The 18207-nt window shown below is 40.6% G+C and overlaps 1 protein-coding gene across 1 annotated transcript in view; it reads right to left on the reverse strand.

The window, feature by feature from the left end:
* The window catches only part of SHISA5 (shisa family member 5), a 36581-nt gene that overhangs the window by 13785 nt on the left and 4589 nt on the right, over positions 1-18207 (reverse strand). The window contains exons 2-3 of the mRNA XM_042447478.1: positions 13550-13721; positions 11615-11698 (exon numbers count right to left, since the gene is read on the reverse strand). Of these exons, the coding sequence (XP_042303412.1) occupies positions 11615-11698; positions 13550-13721 (256 nt within the window). The remainder of the gene's footprint in view (positions 1-11614; positions 11699-13549; positions 13722-18207) is intronic.

An 18207-nucleotide genomic window follows, 5' to 3' on the forward strand; every position in this document is an offset into this window, starting at 1 on the left:
CCAAAGAGACCCGAAGCAGCTTTATTTTGGCAGTCTGTAACAGGCCATAAAACCCCAAAAGTCTCATTTAAATTCTCCCTTCAATAAAATATCTACAAACTTTAATACCATATTTAGAAACAACATAAGATTGGCTTTTGACATGAAACCTTTCATTCCCAAATTTAACGAAACAGAAGGCTCAAAATGTAGAACTATGTACAGCAACATTTTGCAAAGCAAACCGACTTTTTAGTCAAAAGTGAAATATGTTATTTTTAAGGATCATCCTTCAGTTCATGGTGGATCTACAAGAGTTCTAATGCAAAACTATAAACCTTATAAGTGCTATTATTAATAAGTCTATTATTAATTTTATGTCCACTTACTGTACTTGTTGCATTATGAACTAGTGTCATTCCATGATTGTTGATGTATTTGTTAGTCTCATCAAATGTGGTTGTGGGATGGAATTAGGGTGTAGGTTGGAAATCTCCAGAATAAATCTGGCAAATAAGAGGGTATCATATTTAATCTATGTGGTAAATTATCTTAAAAGGGTTTTCCTTCGGGGTTGGGCTAACCAAGCTAGAAGACATATTAAGAAAGATCCATTTTTCCTGTAGTTGTAAATCAAACCTTTGTTGTATTTCTTATTAAATGAAGAATTAATTTTCTCAAATTTGTTTTTAATCCCAATAATGACCTATAAAATTTACCAACAAATTTGGCTGCATATGGTATTTCAGCAGGTAATGCCTATGCACATTCATGTTTACTGTCCTATCAGTGTTGTCAGGTCAGGACTATCCCAGGTCTGAGTTTACAGGCCCAAAATCTTGTGATGTCATTAAAAGTGGGGCATGGTTGACATTACAAAGGATAGCCCTTGCAATACCATTGAAATTAAATAACACCATATCTAAGTAAAGAGCAATACACAAACACATACTCTTGTCAAGCTGGATGTCACCCATCCTATAAAAGAGTCTTTCATTTTTACTGCCTAGTGTAGTATCCTACATTCCTCCCTGTTGAAATTCATTTTGTTAGTTTTGGCTCAAGTTTCTAACCTGTTAAGGCAATTTTAAATTCTGATCCTGCCCTCTGTCTTATTAGCTACCCCTCAACCCCAATTTAGTTTCAGCTGCACTGATAAGCATGTCCTCTATAACATCATCCAACTCATTGATGTTGAATAGCACTGGGCCAAGGGCAGAACCATGTGGCACCCTACTAGTTACTTTTCTTCTGGATGAAGAGGAGCCACCATGGGGTTTGGCTGGTCAACAAAATACAAGTCTACCTAACAGTAGCATTATCTAGCCCAAATTTTACTAGCTTGTTTGCAAGAATATCGTGGGGGACCTTGTTGGAGGCTTTATTGAAATCAAGATAAGCTATATCCACAGTATTCCCTACATCTCCCAAGTTTGTGACTTTATATATAAAAAAGGTAAGATTATTCTGGTATGATTCGTTTTTGAGAAACCCATGCTGACTTTTACTAACCATCCTTTCTAAGTGATTACAAACTGTCTGTTTAATTATCTTCTCTTATCATTTTATAATCTTTCCTGGTAATAGCCCTTACTCTGAGCCATTATATGCTCATATTTCCAGCCATCATGACCAATACTCAGGTTGGAGAAAAATAAGTGACTAATACTGTACATCAGTCTCAAACAACACCATACAGATTTTGATAAGGCTTTGTAACTAGTCATTTCTAGTTAAGAGAGTCCCTCAAAAATCCTTCAGAGGTGGGCTTGCTAGTATCAATTTTTAGAGCAAGAGAAGTGAATTTTTCAAACTATACCTCTTCCCTACTTTTAGGAACGTGACCATTAGACAAGCTAGTTAATGCTTGTTGGATTTATTATACAGAAAGTATAATACAGAGTCAGCATGGTGTAGTAGTTTGAGTGTTGGTCTAGAACTCTGGGAGACCAGGGTTCAAATCCCCTCTCTACCATGGAAACCAACTAGGTGGCCTTGGGCAAATCACAGTCTCTCAGCCTCATGGGAAGAGAGTGCAAATCCTGAAAATCCATTCTGATCGAATCCTGGAAAGAAAACCCACTGTTAGGTTCATCTTAGGATAGCCATAAGTTAGAAATTACTTGAAGACATACAACAACAACAGCAAACTTTCCCCAAACTCTGCTCTTTCTATAGAACAAAATATGCTGTGTACAAATATGCTTGCTCGTTTCCGTTTGTGAGTTATGAAAAGGAGGACTGGCAGCAGGCTTCCTGTGGGAAGAGAGACTTCCGCTACAGACAGTAGCAGCCACACCTCAGATAACTACAAAAGGTCTTAACATCAGGTCACATCAGCACATGTCTTAATTGCCTAATGACAAACTAATAGCTCAGCAAGCAATTCTATAATACACTGCAAGCTGCCTTGAGGATCACTTAGATTTTTAACAAAGCATCTTTCTTTAGCATAACTAAATTAAAACACAGTTTAGAAGGTTCTTCTTTAATTTAGCTTATATACTATAATCAGTCATATTAATTTATTAACTATATTTCAATGGTGATTCTATGTGCATCTGAATCTTTTTTAAAAAGTTTTAAAAAAGCTTTCAATGAGGTTTACTCCCAGAAAGTCTGCAGAGGATTCCAGCCATAATTAAAAAGACCTCAAAGAAGTAATGAGGCAAATAATGTAATTTTAAAAACAAAAATTTAAAGTACTTAAAAAAAAATTCAGTGGGCAGGCACAGTCTTGAAATATATACTCTTTTTTCCTTCTAGGGCAGAAACCAACACCTCAGGAATGGTGCCTGCTACAAAATATAAGGGAACCATTCAAGCTTGGAGGGGGAGCTTTTGGCTCTCCGAACATTTTGGATCTGAAAGCCAGGAACCCAACCAGCATAGATTGTATTGCTTTTAATATTATGAAGCCGCTCTGAGTCCCAGTTCTGGGAAAAGACCAGGATACAAATAAAACAACAACATCAGTTAATCGTATGAGGCAGGGAAGATATCGGCTAAAATAAATAAATAAATAAATAAATAAAAGATGAAATATTACCCATCTTGATCTGGAACAATCTTCCCCTTCTTAATGATCACCGTTATCATGTATTTTACTTGTTTATGTGAATAAGTGGTGGTAGCAGTAGTACTAACATCTGCTGCTACCTATTTGCATGAACATTCAGAAGCTACATTCAAACAGTATTTATTTATTTGTCTGCTTGTTTATTTTTATAATTACACTTATATCTCACATTTTCTCCAATTAGATCTATCCTGCCCTCCACTTTATTTTCACAACAACCCTGTGAGGTAGGTCAGGCCAAGAATAAGTGTATGGGAATAAATTGTGCTGCAACCTTAAATTGGTGATCAAAACAAAACAAAGGTTTCTAAATAATTTAGTCTGCTTCATTGTTTAGCCATAAGGTCAACTGATAGTCTGAAAATAAAACTAGCCATCTTTACTTTATCCAGTTTTTATGCTATAGCATACCTCAGTTAACAAATAAAGAAAGAGAATTTTTACAAGGTCTTTTTATACCTGCTAATGCAATGGCAAACTCCACTGAAGAAACTTGCCAACACCTTAGGGTCTCCTAAATGTGACAAAAATAACCAGATCCTTTTCTTTCTTGTTTCTGTCTAGCTGGAAGTTTGTTTTTGGAAGCATGTCCATATAAAGGAGGACTGGAGAAGAAGACTTTTGTGTTGGGTTGCAAAAGCATGTCTGTAGTAAACAATACAATAAATTTGAGCATGGAAAGAGGAGGATTCTATTCTAGCTGATCCAACTGTAGCCATATCTGTGTCCTTGATGTTGTGTGCCTCCAAGTCATTTTTGACTTATGGTGACTCTAAGGAGAACCTATAATAGGGCTTTCTTGGCTTAGTTCAGAGGAAGCTTGCCATTGCCTTCCTCTGAGGCTGAGAGAGTGTGACTTGCTCAATGTCACCAAGTGGGTTTTTATGCTCAAGTGGAGAATCAAACCCTGGTCTCCAGGGTCATAGTCCAATGCTCAAACTACCACACCATTTTGTGTGTCCTTATAACAGGCAAAGCAAACAGCAGCTGACTTTGGAATCCCTTACTGAGTATGTGTGGACAGCAAAGATGAGAGACAAGGTCACAGGAGATAAACTTCAGTAGCCCTCTCAATAATTTTTTTTTATAAAAAAGAAGCATAAATCTGTAACTTTGGTCACCAAAAATGAAAACTATTAGAAAAGTGGAGGCTGGTAAAAGGGGAATATCATCCCTGGATGCTCTATAAGATTACCTGATCTGGCTTTTCATTTCTCATGTGAATGCATTAGTTTTGAATCAAAAGTCTGCTGTCCTTCTTTTTTGTGGTGTAGGAACCTATCCCTATTCTTTCCATGTTGTTTCTGCTTCTGGTACCAGAGTTTGACCAGACAGGCCCAGCTCCACCAGGGCTAGCCTGAAGAAGAAGAGCCCTCCCTCCAGTCCATCTGCCTTGGTCCAGACCTCAGAGGGAGAGAAGAATGCTGGACCTGATCTCCTCCACTCCCACCATTCCTTCTCCTTTTGTGTTGTGTCTTTTTCTATTGTAAGCCTGAGGGCAGGGAACCATCTAATATCCCCTCTGTTGTAAGCTGCCCGGATTCCCAGTGATTGGGTGGCATATAAATAATAATAATAATAATAATAATAACAATAATAATAATAATAATTCTGTTAAAGATGTCATGCACAGAAACACATCATCTTTTCTAACTTAGGTGTACCTGTACTCTATTCACAAAGTCATCAGAATATCTTCCAAATAAATGCATTTAACTCATTTGTATTCAGGCTTTTAACACTGCCTCACTTAAATAAGCAAAGTCATTTGCACTTAGGACTTTGTACATAAGACAGTAGCCATGAATACATTTGGCTGTACACCTAGACATATTTGCTTACAAGCCCAATTGAGATACTCATAATCGTATTTGTATTGTAGCAATATCAGAGTTAGACAAAATCCTAAAGTGTAAAGATAATGTCCAGTTATATATCTTAGAACTGTCTAAGCCATTGGATACACCCATGTACATATGTGAGAGCTGGACAGTGAATGCACCCATGTACAGATGTGAGAGCTGGACAGTGAAGAAAGCAGATAGGAAGAAAATTAATTCATTTGAGATGTGGTGCTGGAGAAGAGTGCCGAGGATACCACGGGCAGCCAAAAAGACAAACAGTTGGATCCTAGAACAAATCAAGCCTGAATGCTCCCTGGAAACCAAGATGACTAAACTGAGGCTGTCATACTTCAGACACATCACAAGAAAACACCACTCATTAGAAAAGACAATGATGCTGGGGAATACTGGTAGAGAGCAGTAGAAAGAGAGGAAGACCGCACACCAGATGGACAGACTCAAGCAGGGAGACCATGCACCAGAGTCTACAGGAACTGAGCTGAGAGATTTTGGGGGGGGGGGGGGCGCTTGAAGATGTGTAATTCACAGCATCGCCATGAAGACCGACTCAAAAGCAGCTAAATAATAATAATAATAATAATAATAATAATAATAATAATTTACTTACACCCCTCTTCAGCCAAAAGGCTATCAGAGCGGCTTACAAATTGTTAATTAGGCATTAATTAACAACAACAAATCAGCGTTGGCAGCAGCTATTGAGGGAAGGCATTTCCAGTCACATGGCACGAGGAAGCTCTGCAACAGACTGCTTGTGTGCGCTTCCACATGTTTCAACCCATGTGTCTCACTCAACCCGCACAGGATCCTAATATTGCTTTACAGTTCACAGGATCCAGGAGGATCTCCGTACTAGTGATCTTACTGGCCCAGAGACAATGCTCCCTTCAGGACCTGAGATCTAGTTTGTTGAGCAAGATTTTGGCACAACTTATGGCCTTCCTCCTTGCCACCCATCAATGGCTTAGGTTCTTCCTGTTCACTTCCCTGCAGATGTATCATCTATGTGTACAGGGGCTGGCCTGGGTACAACACTCCTTCAAGAGGCCCTGCCAGGGTTCCACTTTTGTGGCCTGCTTTGGTGCTATTCACTTGTGTGACCAGCCAGCAGTGGTGGAGCTGAATGAGTATGCTAGATTTGGATAAAGCAACTGGGTACTAAGAATACCACAGATACCATCCCACTTAGATCTCTTGATCTACACTGGTGTCCCTAGACTGCCATCACAATGAGGTGTCTAGAGGCTGGGTTGTACCCTGAGTGTTTTGCAAATTCTACATATTACATATTACAGTACTTCAGTGCAACTGCACACAACTTTAGCTTGCTACTGCTTCCCCTCTGCAAAATATCTGCATGCGAAGGTAAGATGAAACAGGGAAGTGCTTTCTCATTGTAATCCCTTCAAATCTACAGTACTTCCTGCAAGATTGATGGCCTCAGTTTGTGAAGTAATTCCTGGATGCTTTTATGGAAAAAATAGTTGAGGGTAGAGAAGTTGCAAGGAACAAGTTGACACTGTGCAGGAAAGGGTTAGGTATCCTTCCTCATGTTGTTTCCCAAATGCAAAATGCTTTTGTCCATCAAAAGCTGCCATTATTTTATTACTTGCATAGATACGGTAGTTTTACAGTCACCATTTGGTCTCATTAACAGAGATGTGACAACATCCTTGATTTTACCGCATTTCTCAAAGCCCCCCTTCAGTTACTTCCTATCAATTTCTAGGCTAGTTGCAAGACTTTTTTTCTGCACAGAAATGTCTGCATATTATGGAAGATATTTTCCTAACATACCGTACATATTGTACTTTGTTACCTACTTTCTTAATACAGTATATGAATTTGTATGCACTTTCCCATTGAATAAAAAAAATTATTCTAAACCATTTTAGTTATGCACATTTAATTGGATATAAATTGGAGCAATATGATGCTTGTCGTTTCCTCTCAATGACAGGGAATGTTATATGATGTGCATACTTTTGATAACAGTCCCCCAGGCCACAAATTAGATAACTTTGGTGCGTTACGGATGCGCTGAAGGGGGGTACTAGGGTTAGAAAGGGGCGTGTTAGGGTTGAGAAGGGGGTGTCCCTTCCGGACGCCCCTCAACCCTAGTACGGACCGAGTCCGTACAAAATGGCGGCACCCCTCCACACGGGGGCGCTATGCGTCCGCAACGTCAAAATGGCGCCCCCGTGTGGATGGGTGCCGCCATTCTGTAGTGACGTCGCGAGTGCGCGACTAGCACCTCGCGGCGCTGCTTCTGGGGCCCAGAAAGAAGCGCCATTTCAGCGCTTCTTTCTTGCTGCGCCCAGGAGTTGCGCGGTTTGGCCGCTGCGGTTCCCGGACATAGCAACCGGCGGCGGCGGCAGAGCGCCCTTCTTGGGCGCTCTGTAACGCACCTTTGTAAAAATAAAAATAATAATGTGTTTTCCACCCCTGCTCCTTGATTATTATTTTAGAAAAATATGCTCTCCCATTCTAGCTTCTGTACAATGTTACAAATGATACCTAAGCACATAAGGAGAGACTGTTCTGTTGTTTATCAGTTCTGGACAGAGGTTTACTGTTGGTATGAACATGGTTTTAGATCTGAAAATAAAACTATAATTCTATGTCAAAATAGTACTCATAGGATATACCTGTGTCATGTGGAACTTTATTCTAAGGCAGCAGAAATGGATTAGTTGCACTCATTGGCTGCCATAAATGTTAATATTACAAAACAAGTCCATCAATGGCCAAGGACACTATCCTTGCTAGGCATGATTTAGTTATACACCCCACATGATGACACCAACCTATAGAGCAGAGTTGAGGGTCTTCCACATGTTGCTGGACTGTAACTACCGCTTGAGCTAGCTAGCTTAGTCAACGATGAGAGATGATAGGAGTCGGAGTCCAACAACATCAGAAGGGTTACATATTCCTCTGGCCTATTCCAAACTACATTCTTGCAAATCACATATTAGATAACTTGGTAAAAATAACAATCCTTTGATTAAATGCAAACTTATTTTCCATGACTATTCCTTGATTATTATCTGAGAAAATATGCTCTCCTACTCCAATTTCTAAAGATATCTAAACACATCAAGAGATACTGAATGTAAAAGTATTGTGCACATAAAATGAAAATGAGTAAACTCCATGGATGTTCCCTGTCCTCTTTCAACCTGCCTATTTGCTTTCCTTCAGTTTGCCTTTTTGTTTGTTCTGGCTGTGTTTGTGGTATCAACAGAACCTAAAACAACACTTGCTAAAATATAACTAAAAAACTGTTGCTACTAAACGTGTTGCCTATTTTTCATTAAAACTAGCAAGGCAAGGACACAGAACCTCTATGAAGTGCTAACACTCATCATCACCAACATCTGTTTCTACTACAGTTATTCATTTAGGAATGTGTTGTGCATATGTAGTGATCTGTTTTATTGTGGATAAACATTAAACAAGAAATAGAACACATCTGATACAAATATTCCTATTTAAAACCACTTATTTCAACGAAGCAATTTTCCACTTTGCAAATTTCAGTCTAAAGTAAGCAAGACTTGAATGCAACATGAACATTATAATCTGTAATAAAGTTACTTCAACAACAACTACCAATTTGAAGATTATAAAAGTCTCCTCTTTTCCAGCCTTGGAACTGCAGTATTTCAGTGAAACTGGTTTCAACAAAAGGCATCAAAAACAATTAATTTCAGATGGATTGAGAGCGATTAGTTACTAAGCAGTGAATTCATTGTTTCTGTTCTGTTTAGTTAGTATGTTTGCCTGACATGTCCAGTGAAGTAGATTAAACATTATAAAGATTCAATAGTGCCTCTGTTTAAAAAGCTATAATGTATGTTGAAGGACATAATTTACTTTTATATAAGTATTTGGCTGAGCTTTGTATAAAAACAACAAGCTAGTAAATACATATATACTGCAATATTCTACCATTATATAATCTAAAGCTAGGTACTAGATCCCCCAGCCACAAAGTTTACAATGAGAGCAAAGATGCCAGCAAGCAAGACAAGGAAAGCTCACCCCATTTTTGTTCCCAGCAAAAGCTTTTAAGCCAGACTCTTGTCCCTCTAAAAACCTCGTTTTTTTATTCTTTTCCACTAAGAAACGAAACTAACAGCATTTCGGAGGGGTGTGCTCAAGGGTCTCTATGTGCTCTTTGCTTTGTGGTGACATCAATAGGAAAACACTGAAAGCCTCCTTAGTCACACCTCTTTCAACACTGAAAAAGCATTCTTAAAGGCACAGGCCACTGAAGAAGCACAGTGAAGGGCAATAGGCAAAGAACCAAAATATAGAACCATCTTAAACTATTCAAGAGCTTTAGCTCCCCTCCCAATTTATACCCTAAATTAAAATAGAACAATTCCAAATATAGCCATATGACTAAACACCACTGCCACAAAATATTGTGGGGCAGCTATAAACAGATCACATGGAAGAGTCCCATACCCTCCAACTTTAGCAGACTTTGGTCCAAACAAAAATAATCCAGTTTGAGACCACTTTAACTGCCGTAGCTCAATGCTAGTAGGGAATTCTGGGAACCGTAGTTTTGTGAGACATTTAGCTTTCTCTGTCAGAGAGCTCTGGGGCCACAATAAACCACATTTCCCAGGATTCCCTAGCACTGAACCAGGGAAAAAAGAGGTCTCAAACTGGATTATTTTTGCAGTGTGTTTTGGACCTGTGAGAAGAGCAAGATCTAAATTGTCCCCCACCCCCTTGGGGCTATGTCTGCAAAATAGCCAGGAAGAGAAAAGCAATATTTCAATTTCTCTGCAACTCCAGCTACAAAAGGAGGCAAAGGAGTGCTCTGTCTCCCCAAACCCTAACAACCAGGAATTGAGGAGCCAGATCTCAGTCACTCCACCTGTCATCATGCTGAAGCGCTCTCTCTCTCTCTCTTTTCTTTTTTAATTATTTTTATCAAATAATTTCATTATAACAAGAGAAACAGCCATAAAACATTACAAAAACAACAAATCAAAGGCTGTGAATTGAAACACTGTTATGAACAAACACATTGTATAGCACATAGAGTACCCCTCATCGCATTTACTCCAAGAACTTGCTACATCAGTTGAACAAAAAATGAATAGCCAAGAGGGGGAGACAAGTGGGATTCTTTATGAAAATCTGAAAAAGCAGAGGAACGTGGCATTGGGTCTTATGGAGCCCTACCAGAAGGATCATGTAATTTTCTGCACAATGCAGTCTACTCAGATGTAATTCCAACTGAACATCTTTGCTTGGGTTTATAAAGCCTTTATACAGAATAGTTGCAACCCCAAGAAAAGTATTCATCCATAGCTCAGGCATGCTTGGATACAGTCAAACCGAAAACAAAGAAAGTCACTTTCCACAGAAAATAAGTACAGTGGTCTCCCCTGTGGCCCAGTACAGATGGGCGGGAAGCACCATCATGGGCCCAAAACCCTAGTACAAGCGGTGACACCATTATTGATTGGCATGGACCACACGGGGGGGGGGGGCTATCCATGACGTATGGGCATATGAGCGCCCAAACTTCAGTGCCAGGAAGGACGGTCATAGGACTGTGTTGCAGCCCTTGTGACGGCCTAAGGAAGAAGCTGCTCTAGGCAACTTCTTCCTGCTGGTGTATTGTTATCACATGGTTTAGTTGCTGCACAACAATCCACAGGAAAGAGGGATGGCGTTTCCCTGCCCGTATGTACCAGGCCTGTGTCTCTAATTTTTATTTCATTCCTTGGTGGGTAGGTCTTGCAGTGATCGGTGGGACTTAATCCCAGGAAAGTATACATAGCAGTGGTGTCACGGGGGGGGGGGGGGGCAAGGGTGCGGATTGCACCAGGTGACACCCCAGGAGAGGGGTGACACCCAGTTGGCCCCCCACAGGTGCTCCTGTGTGTGAGTGCTGCTCAGGCCTTGGGGAAGTTTCCAGCCCAGGAAGGCAGCAGGCAGCCATTTCCCTGGCCTGTGCAGCTGTTTCCCCAGTACGAGATGTCCCGCCCCCAGTATTCCCGCCCCCTCACACCAAGTGATAGCCGGTGCGGGATCCCCACTGATACATAGGACTGCAACAAGGAGTAAAAGTAGCTAATGTAGTTATCATCAAAGTGACAACAAAGCTAACCGCAAGTGACAGCGGAGATAATCAGTACAATTTTTGATTACCATTTTTTAAAGATAGGGATCAGGGTTTTTCAACATGACCCAGTGTGGTATAGTGGTTTGAGTGCTAGACTAGGAGACCACAGTTCAAACTCCTGTTCACCTCTGGGGTCTGGCCTAAGCAGAATCTTACATTGTATCTGCATTGTAGAAATAAAGCAGTGTGATGTCACATTAGAAATGTCTGTGGTCTCATGGACAAATTTCAATTGACTGAAATCCTGCATGCTAAATCACAGGAATGCCGGCTACTGTTCTGAAAGCTCATGAGCTTTAGTTTATTCCAATAAGATGTTCTTATGATTTTAAAGAGAACATTTGATTGTAGGCATGCTCCGTTGCAGTTAGTACCACTAAGACGCTCTTATCTGCACTTTCTGAACCCTGCTTTTCACATACATCAGAGAGCGATGTAAAAATCATATGGTAAAAATCAAAGGATTTTCACTAACAGGTGGCATGTGTCGTACACACTGTGTGTACATAGTATTTGTACAAACTGTTTATTTACCTGGGTCCATGAGAAATCATTGGATGCCAGTCATCCAATTCTGATTTAAATTTCATTGCTACTCCCATGACAGGTGGAGATGTCCTGTTGTAAGAAAAACAAATATAAACCTTTTTTTTAAAAAAAGACTTTTAAGCAAGCATGGCACACCCAGCAATTCTACTCCCAGCATCTAACAATATAAGCAACAGAGAAAGCCTTCTCATATGTCCCAAACAGCTTAGCATTCCTCTACTCTGGAACACAGAGAAGGCCATTCAATCAGGTTCGAAAATGGGCAAGAGGATAAGATACTGGGGAATAAGACCCTTTAGGTACTCAAACCCAAGCTCTTTCCAGCTAATAAATAGCCAAAACATTGTCTGCAAATGTCCCAATAACCAGTATACATGTTATAAAATGGGTACACTTTGCTAACATGACCATTTTTGTGTGTACTCCCTAACAACTATATTCTTGACCAGCTGCAGCTTCTTCAAAGAATCTGCAAATGCATCCCATGTAGCTGTTGTTGTCATTTCCAACTTATGATGCTACTAAGGAGAACCTATTACAAATTCTTGTCAAGATTTCCTCAGAGGGAGTTTGCTTTTTCCTTCCTCTGAGGCTAAGAGAGTGTCACCCAGTGGGTTTCCATTGCTGAGTGGTGATTTGAACCCTGGCCTCCTAGTGTCCAGTGCCCAAACTATTACACCATCCTGGCTCTCTAGTAGGGAAAGAAAAAAACATGTCACAGACTTAACACACCCCTAGCTTTAATACTGACTAGGGTCCAAAACACACTGCAGAAATAATTCAATTTGAGATCGCTTTAACTGCCCTGGTTCAAGGCTAGGGAATTCGGGGAACTGTAATTTTGTGAGACATTTAGCCTTCTCTGTCAGAGAGCTCTGGGGCCACAATAAGCTACAATTCCCAGGGTTCCCTAGCCCTGAGCCAGGGCAGTTTAAAGTGGTCCCAAACTGTATTATTTCTGCAGTGTGCTGACATCTGTCAGCAGGTCTGAAATAAACTGAAATCCATCCAAGCTCAACCCACCCTCAGTGAAAGTAATTTTCTTAAATTCAATTTACTAAGTCCTCATCCAACTCATGGATATATTACTGCACTGAATATGGATACCTCATATATTCGTGTATAGGTTGACCTCATGAATAAGTCAAGGGAAGGTTTCAGGGTCAAAATCCTGGTTTTTGATATGATCCGTGGATAAGTTGAGGGTAAAACTTAGGGGGGCATAAGGAAGGATAGAAAGGGGAAAATACTACTTCCATCCCTCCGTCTCCTTCTCTGGACCTCTAGGAAGCAAGTGGATTTAAATGGAGAGTTATTTCCACAGGAAGCAAAGGCTTGCAAAACGAACCAGGCAAGTACTTTTGAATGGGGAGTTTTCCACATAGGATGCAAAGGCTTTTAAAGGGACTAGGGAAGTGCTTTTCAAAGGGGAGTTTTCCCCGAAGGATGCAAAGGCTTGCAAAGGGACCAGGGAAGTGCTTTTCAATGGGGAGTTTTCCCCATAGGATGCAAAGGCTTGCAAAGGGACCAAGGAAGCAAAGGCTTGCAAACGGACCAGGGAAGGGAAGGCTTGCAAAGGGACCAGGCAAGTGCTTTTCAAAGGGTTTTTCCCCCGATAGGATGCAAAGGCTTGCAAATGGACTAGAGGGGGAGGAATTCAGTGGAGATTGGGGCATTAGGCTTGCCTGCTATAGGACCTTTCTAAACACTACTGCTGCATTGACCCTTCTATAAGTCTACCCAAGAGTTTAGGGGCAATTTTGGGGCATAAATTTCTCGACTTATAGTCAAGTATAATACAGTATATTACTGAACACAAGTTACTGAACATAAATCATAGTAGATATATGCAATTTTATTTAGAAAGTGGCAAGCAAAACACTAGCCACCAAGCAAGCAAGTTTTCCTTTCCAATCATACCTTTCTGACAGCTGTAAATTACACATAAGTTGGTCATATTCATCAAATTTTTGTGACAAGTCTGAGCAACAATATCGGCTGATGCAGTTTCCACAGCAAAAGTCTGGACAAGTTGTTCCCAAATATAAATGTCCACCAGAATCTTGGTATGTTTCACAATTCTCACAGAAACCTGAAAATAAAAAAGACAAGCAAGTCATTGAGCTATGTAAGACACATTATAAACACTGAGCATACCAGTTAAATTATTCACTACAAATGTGTCTAACTTCTCTTATTTGTATCTTGTCACATCCTGGAAAAATCTTTTACACTGACAAAATCTCTTGACTACTACATAATTACGGCTTTCCATAAACAGTATGGTGGGAGGAGATGGTCTCTTTCAGAAGGAAAGAACTTTTCAAAAAGAATACATCCACTGAAAAACCATGACAGGATAGAAGATCAGGATAGGTTTATTAGATGTCCTTTTTTATACAATTGTCCATTCTGGAGTCTTTAATGGTTTTAATTTTCATTTGTTCTGTTGCAGTACCATTACGCAATTTTTCTTATTAAGGGAACAAACTACTCCTGCCATCATGAACAGTTAAATATTTAAAACAGTGACTATGCCTCTTCTCAGACTCAGTGATAATTGCCTGAACAGAAATAGCTGTAGTTTTCCAACTCATGGTTTATCTTGCCTGTATCATCCACCCAGTCCCCTCCTCTCACCACTGATTATGGATTAGAGCATTTACTTTTATGTTGTTGATGATGTTGTGTGCCTTCAAGTTGTTTCTGACTTATGACAACTCTAAGGCCTATCATGGGGTTTTCTTGGCACATTTTGTCAGAGGGGTTTTGCCACTGCGACTTGTCTATAAATGTATGCATGTGTGTGTGAGTGTATAAGTGGGCCCACTATATAGACTGAATGAAGGATTGGGGGGGGGGACTAGAGACATTTGTGGTTTTTCCTCTTTTGCAGGGATACTACACCCTAAACCTTGTCAATGTGGAGGGCCAACTGTATTAGGATATGAACACATGCTGTACACAGTATTTCCAATACATACACATTTCTGCCTTACATCAGTGTAACGGTAAATTACTATAATTAACATCTCACAAGAAGATTTTTTTTTTAATTTCCAGCAACAAGCCATCTGGATTTTCTTGGTTAGGGCTAATTAACAATGAACACACTTTAGTTACTAAGCAGATTTAAATTTAGTATAACATTATATTCAATGTTTGCTCTACCTTTTCCAAAGCCCCCATTTGATTTGTTAAAAAGCACACTGTATAACTTCTTTCTGTTATTTTTCATTAGCAGATAACCCTGCTCAAAATGGTAACCAATGCAGAACAAGTAGCCAAGGGCGAGGTATTTTGCTAAGAGGCAGCAACAAGAGAAGTACAAATAGCTAAGAAGTGTACTTCCTGTGAAGTATTATTTAATACCTGGATTGTTAAGGAAAAAAGCAACATGGGATATACAGTAAATGAAATAAAACTGTATGTGAGAGTCAGGGTGACTCAGCAGAAGCCAATTGAGAACCACACAGGTGTAAATGGTATACAATTAACAATTCCTGAATCCAAGACAAGAAATGTAAAGTGGATAATTGGACACACCTGACAATTGTTAAGTGGTCAAGGCTGAGATGATGAAATCATTATTGTAGGATGAACCAAGAGAACCAATGAGCATGATGTACACGCCTACTGGGTGGAAAACAGACAACAGTGGTGGTACCATGCATTGACTATATAATGACTATTCATCCCAATGTATTTGTGGGTTGTAGAGTGGATTGTAGTAGTAGAGTGAGGAGTAGAGTATTGTTGTGTTGGATAGTTTTGGAGCTGTATATAGTAGAATAAAGTAGATCTTTTACATAAGACTACTGAGTTGTCTGGTGTCTTGGGTGAAGCTACAAGAACCAGCTGGATCCTGAAGAAGAAGGGTGAAGACTTCTGTGGAAGCAAGAGTGAGAAGGCTTGGAGAATTTGTCAGGTCTCAGCCTGTTCTCTGTAACTCTGCTAAGCTATAACCACTGGCCAAAACTGGTCAGCGCGGTGCACAACCAGGTGGTGAGTTCAGCCAGAGGTGAAGAGCTACAACTCCCATCATCCCTGCTGGGCTGATATCAATTGGCACTCAGAACAAAACTAAACATCATTTAAAAAATAACAGCAAGAATACAGTAGATGCTATATCTTGACTTTCTAGAGCACATCTCAGTGAAAGGAAGGGCCAGTAACATCAAAGGACTACTCTAAACTGGTCTAAGGCTGCAGTTGTATGCCATCCTGCTTCATCATTGACCATATCATTCCTATACTGTATGATTTTCTCTAGACACATATTTCAGTCTCTTTTATTTATTATTTGTCTTTCCTCTCATTTCCCCAATTCTGAAAAAACCTTCTCTTGACCCCTCCTCTTTGTCTAGCTATCGTCCGATTTCACTTCTTCCCTTTCTTTCTAAGGTTTTGGAACGGGTGTTTATTCTCGCTGTCTTGAGTTTCTTGAAGCCAACTCCATCCTTGATCCCTTTCAGTCTGGTTTTCCGCCCAAGGCATTCCACAGAGACAGCTCTCACTAAGATCTCGAATGACCTTTTACAGGCCAAGGCTAATGGCCTTTACTCTGTTCTCATCCTTCTCGATCTGTCTGCAGCCTTTGACACTGTTGATCACTGTCTCCTAATTGACATACTCTCTGACCTTGGGTTCTCATACTCGTTTCTCGACTGGTTTAGATCTTCTTGTCTGGCAGATCTTTTGCAGTAGTTGCAGGGGGCCAGACTTCTTCTCCCGTTCCCTTATCTGTTGGAGTTCCCAGGGCTCGTTCTGGGTCCCCTTCTGTTTTCTCTCTACACACTGTCCTTAGGTAACCATCAGCTCTTTTGGTTTTTCCTACCATCTGTACGCTGATGACACTCAGTTGTATCTTTCCACCCTGACCTTTCTCCAAGGCTTGAACAGCAAGTTTCGTCTTGCCTTACAGCTGTCTCGCAGTGGATGCGCCATCGGCGTTGAAGCTCAACATGTCCAAGACGGAGCTTCTTGCCTTTCCTCCTAAGCCCACCCTTCAACACTCCTTTTCTGTCTCTGTGGACAACATTTCTATTCAACCAGTCCAGAAAGCCCGCAGTCTTGGTTTTATCTTTGACTCTTCTCTGTCGTGTATCCCTCAGATCCAGGCCACAGCCAAGGCTTGTAGATTCTTTTTGTACAATATGCCAAAATCCTACCAATCTCTCCGCCTCTACTGCCAAGATCCTGGTCCATGCCCTAGTGATCTCACGACTTGATTACTGTAACGTCCTCCTGGCTGGGCTTCCTCTTTCTCACCTCCGTCCTTTAATTTCTGTCCAGCATTCAGCTGCACACATTATCACTTCCACCCACCGCTCTGACCACATCTCTCCTGTGTTGGCATCCCTTCACTGGCTCCCCCTCCTTTCCGCATTCAGTATAAGCTCCTGCTGTCGATATTTAAAGCCCTCCATGGACTGGCCCCTCCTACTTATCAGACCTTCTTTCTCTCACCTTCCCCACGGCCCTCCGTTCTCGTAGTCAAGGCCTGCTGTCACAGCCCAGTATTTCCTCTGCCCCATCCCGGATTCACCCCTTTTCACTCTCTGCCCCTCACTCCTGGAACCTTCTTCCCCAGCGAGCAAGAGCCATCACTTCTGTAACCAGCTTCAAAACGGAGCTGAAGACCATCCTATTCAGAGAAGTGTTCCCAGGCATTGCATAATTGTCACTGCTATTGATGTTCTTTGTTGTCTGTTTTTTATTGAATCACTTCCTGTATTGCTATGTATTTTATATGTATTATCCTACTAGAGAGGCCCCCTCCCCACCATCTTTCCCTTCTCCTTTTGTGTCATGTCTTTTTTAGATTGTAAGCCCGAGGGCAGGGAACCGTCCAATTAAAAAGATTGTATGTACAGCGCTGTGTAAATTTATAGCGCTTATAAATAAAGCTTAATAATAATAATAATAAAAATAATAATAATATTTCACTCAAGACTCATTTGCTCTTTCTTTCTATTATAGAAGTTTCATGTTTCCTTATAAAAAGCTGCACTGGGAATAATGTCAATCATGTACACTGATTACATATAAAACATTGGCTTATGCTGTGACGTAAAGCACTGTGTAAATGAGGAGCCAGCTAATTGGGCTCCCTTAGATGTTGCTGAATTGCAGCTCCCGTGATTCTTATCCAACATGGTTAATAGTGGTGGGTGATGGGAGCTGAAGTCCAAACATTTGGAGCCACAAGTTACCTGTCCCTTATGTAAAAGGGTGATCATTTATATGTTTGTGTGTGTGTATATAATTAGTTAATATAGCAATGATTGGAAGATTGGGTATGTAAAGAGCTCTTGTACTCCAACAAGTCCATTCAATCCTTTAAGCTCCCTTCCATGACCCTGTTTTTAAGCTAGGACTTCAATAATAATACATTTTTTTATATCCCGTCTCTTCCCATAGATTTGATTCCATTAACCATCTGGGCCTTATTTATCTTCTCCCTCACAGTGGCCAGACCTCCCTTTAGTCCACATTTTCCAACATGGTGGTCTCCAGATGTGCTGGCACCTGTTGGCCAATGGCCATGTTGGCTGGGGATGATGGGAGTTGTAGAT

The sequence above is a fragment of the Sceloporus undulatus genome, chromosome 2 (assembly GCF_019175285.1).
Source record: "Sceloporus undulatus isolate JIND9_A2432 ecotype Alabama chromosome 2, SceUnd_v1.1, whole genome shotgun sequence".
NCBI classification, from domain to species: Eukaryota; Metazoa; Chordata; class Lepidosauria; order Squamata; family Phrynosomatidae; genus Sceloporus; species Sceloporus undulatus.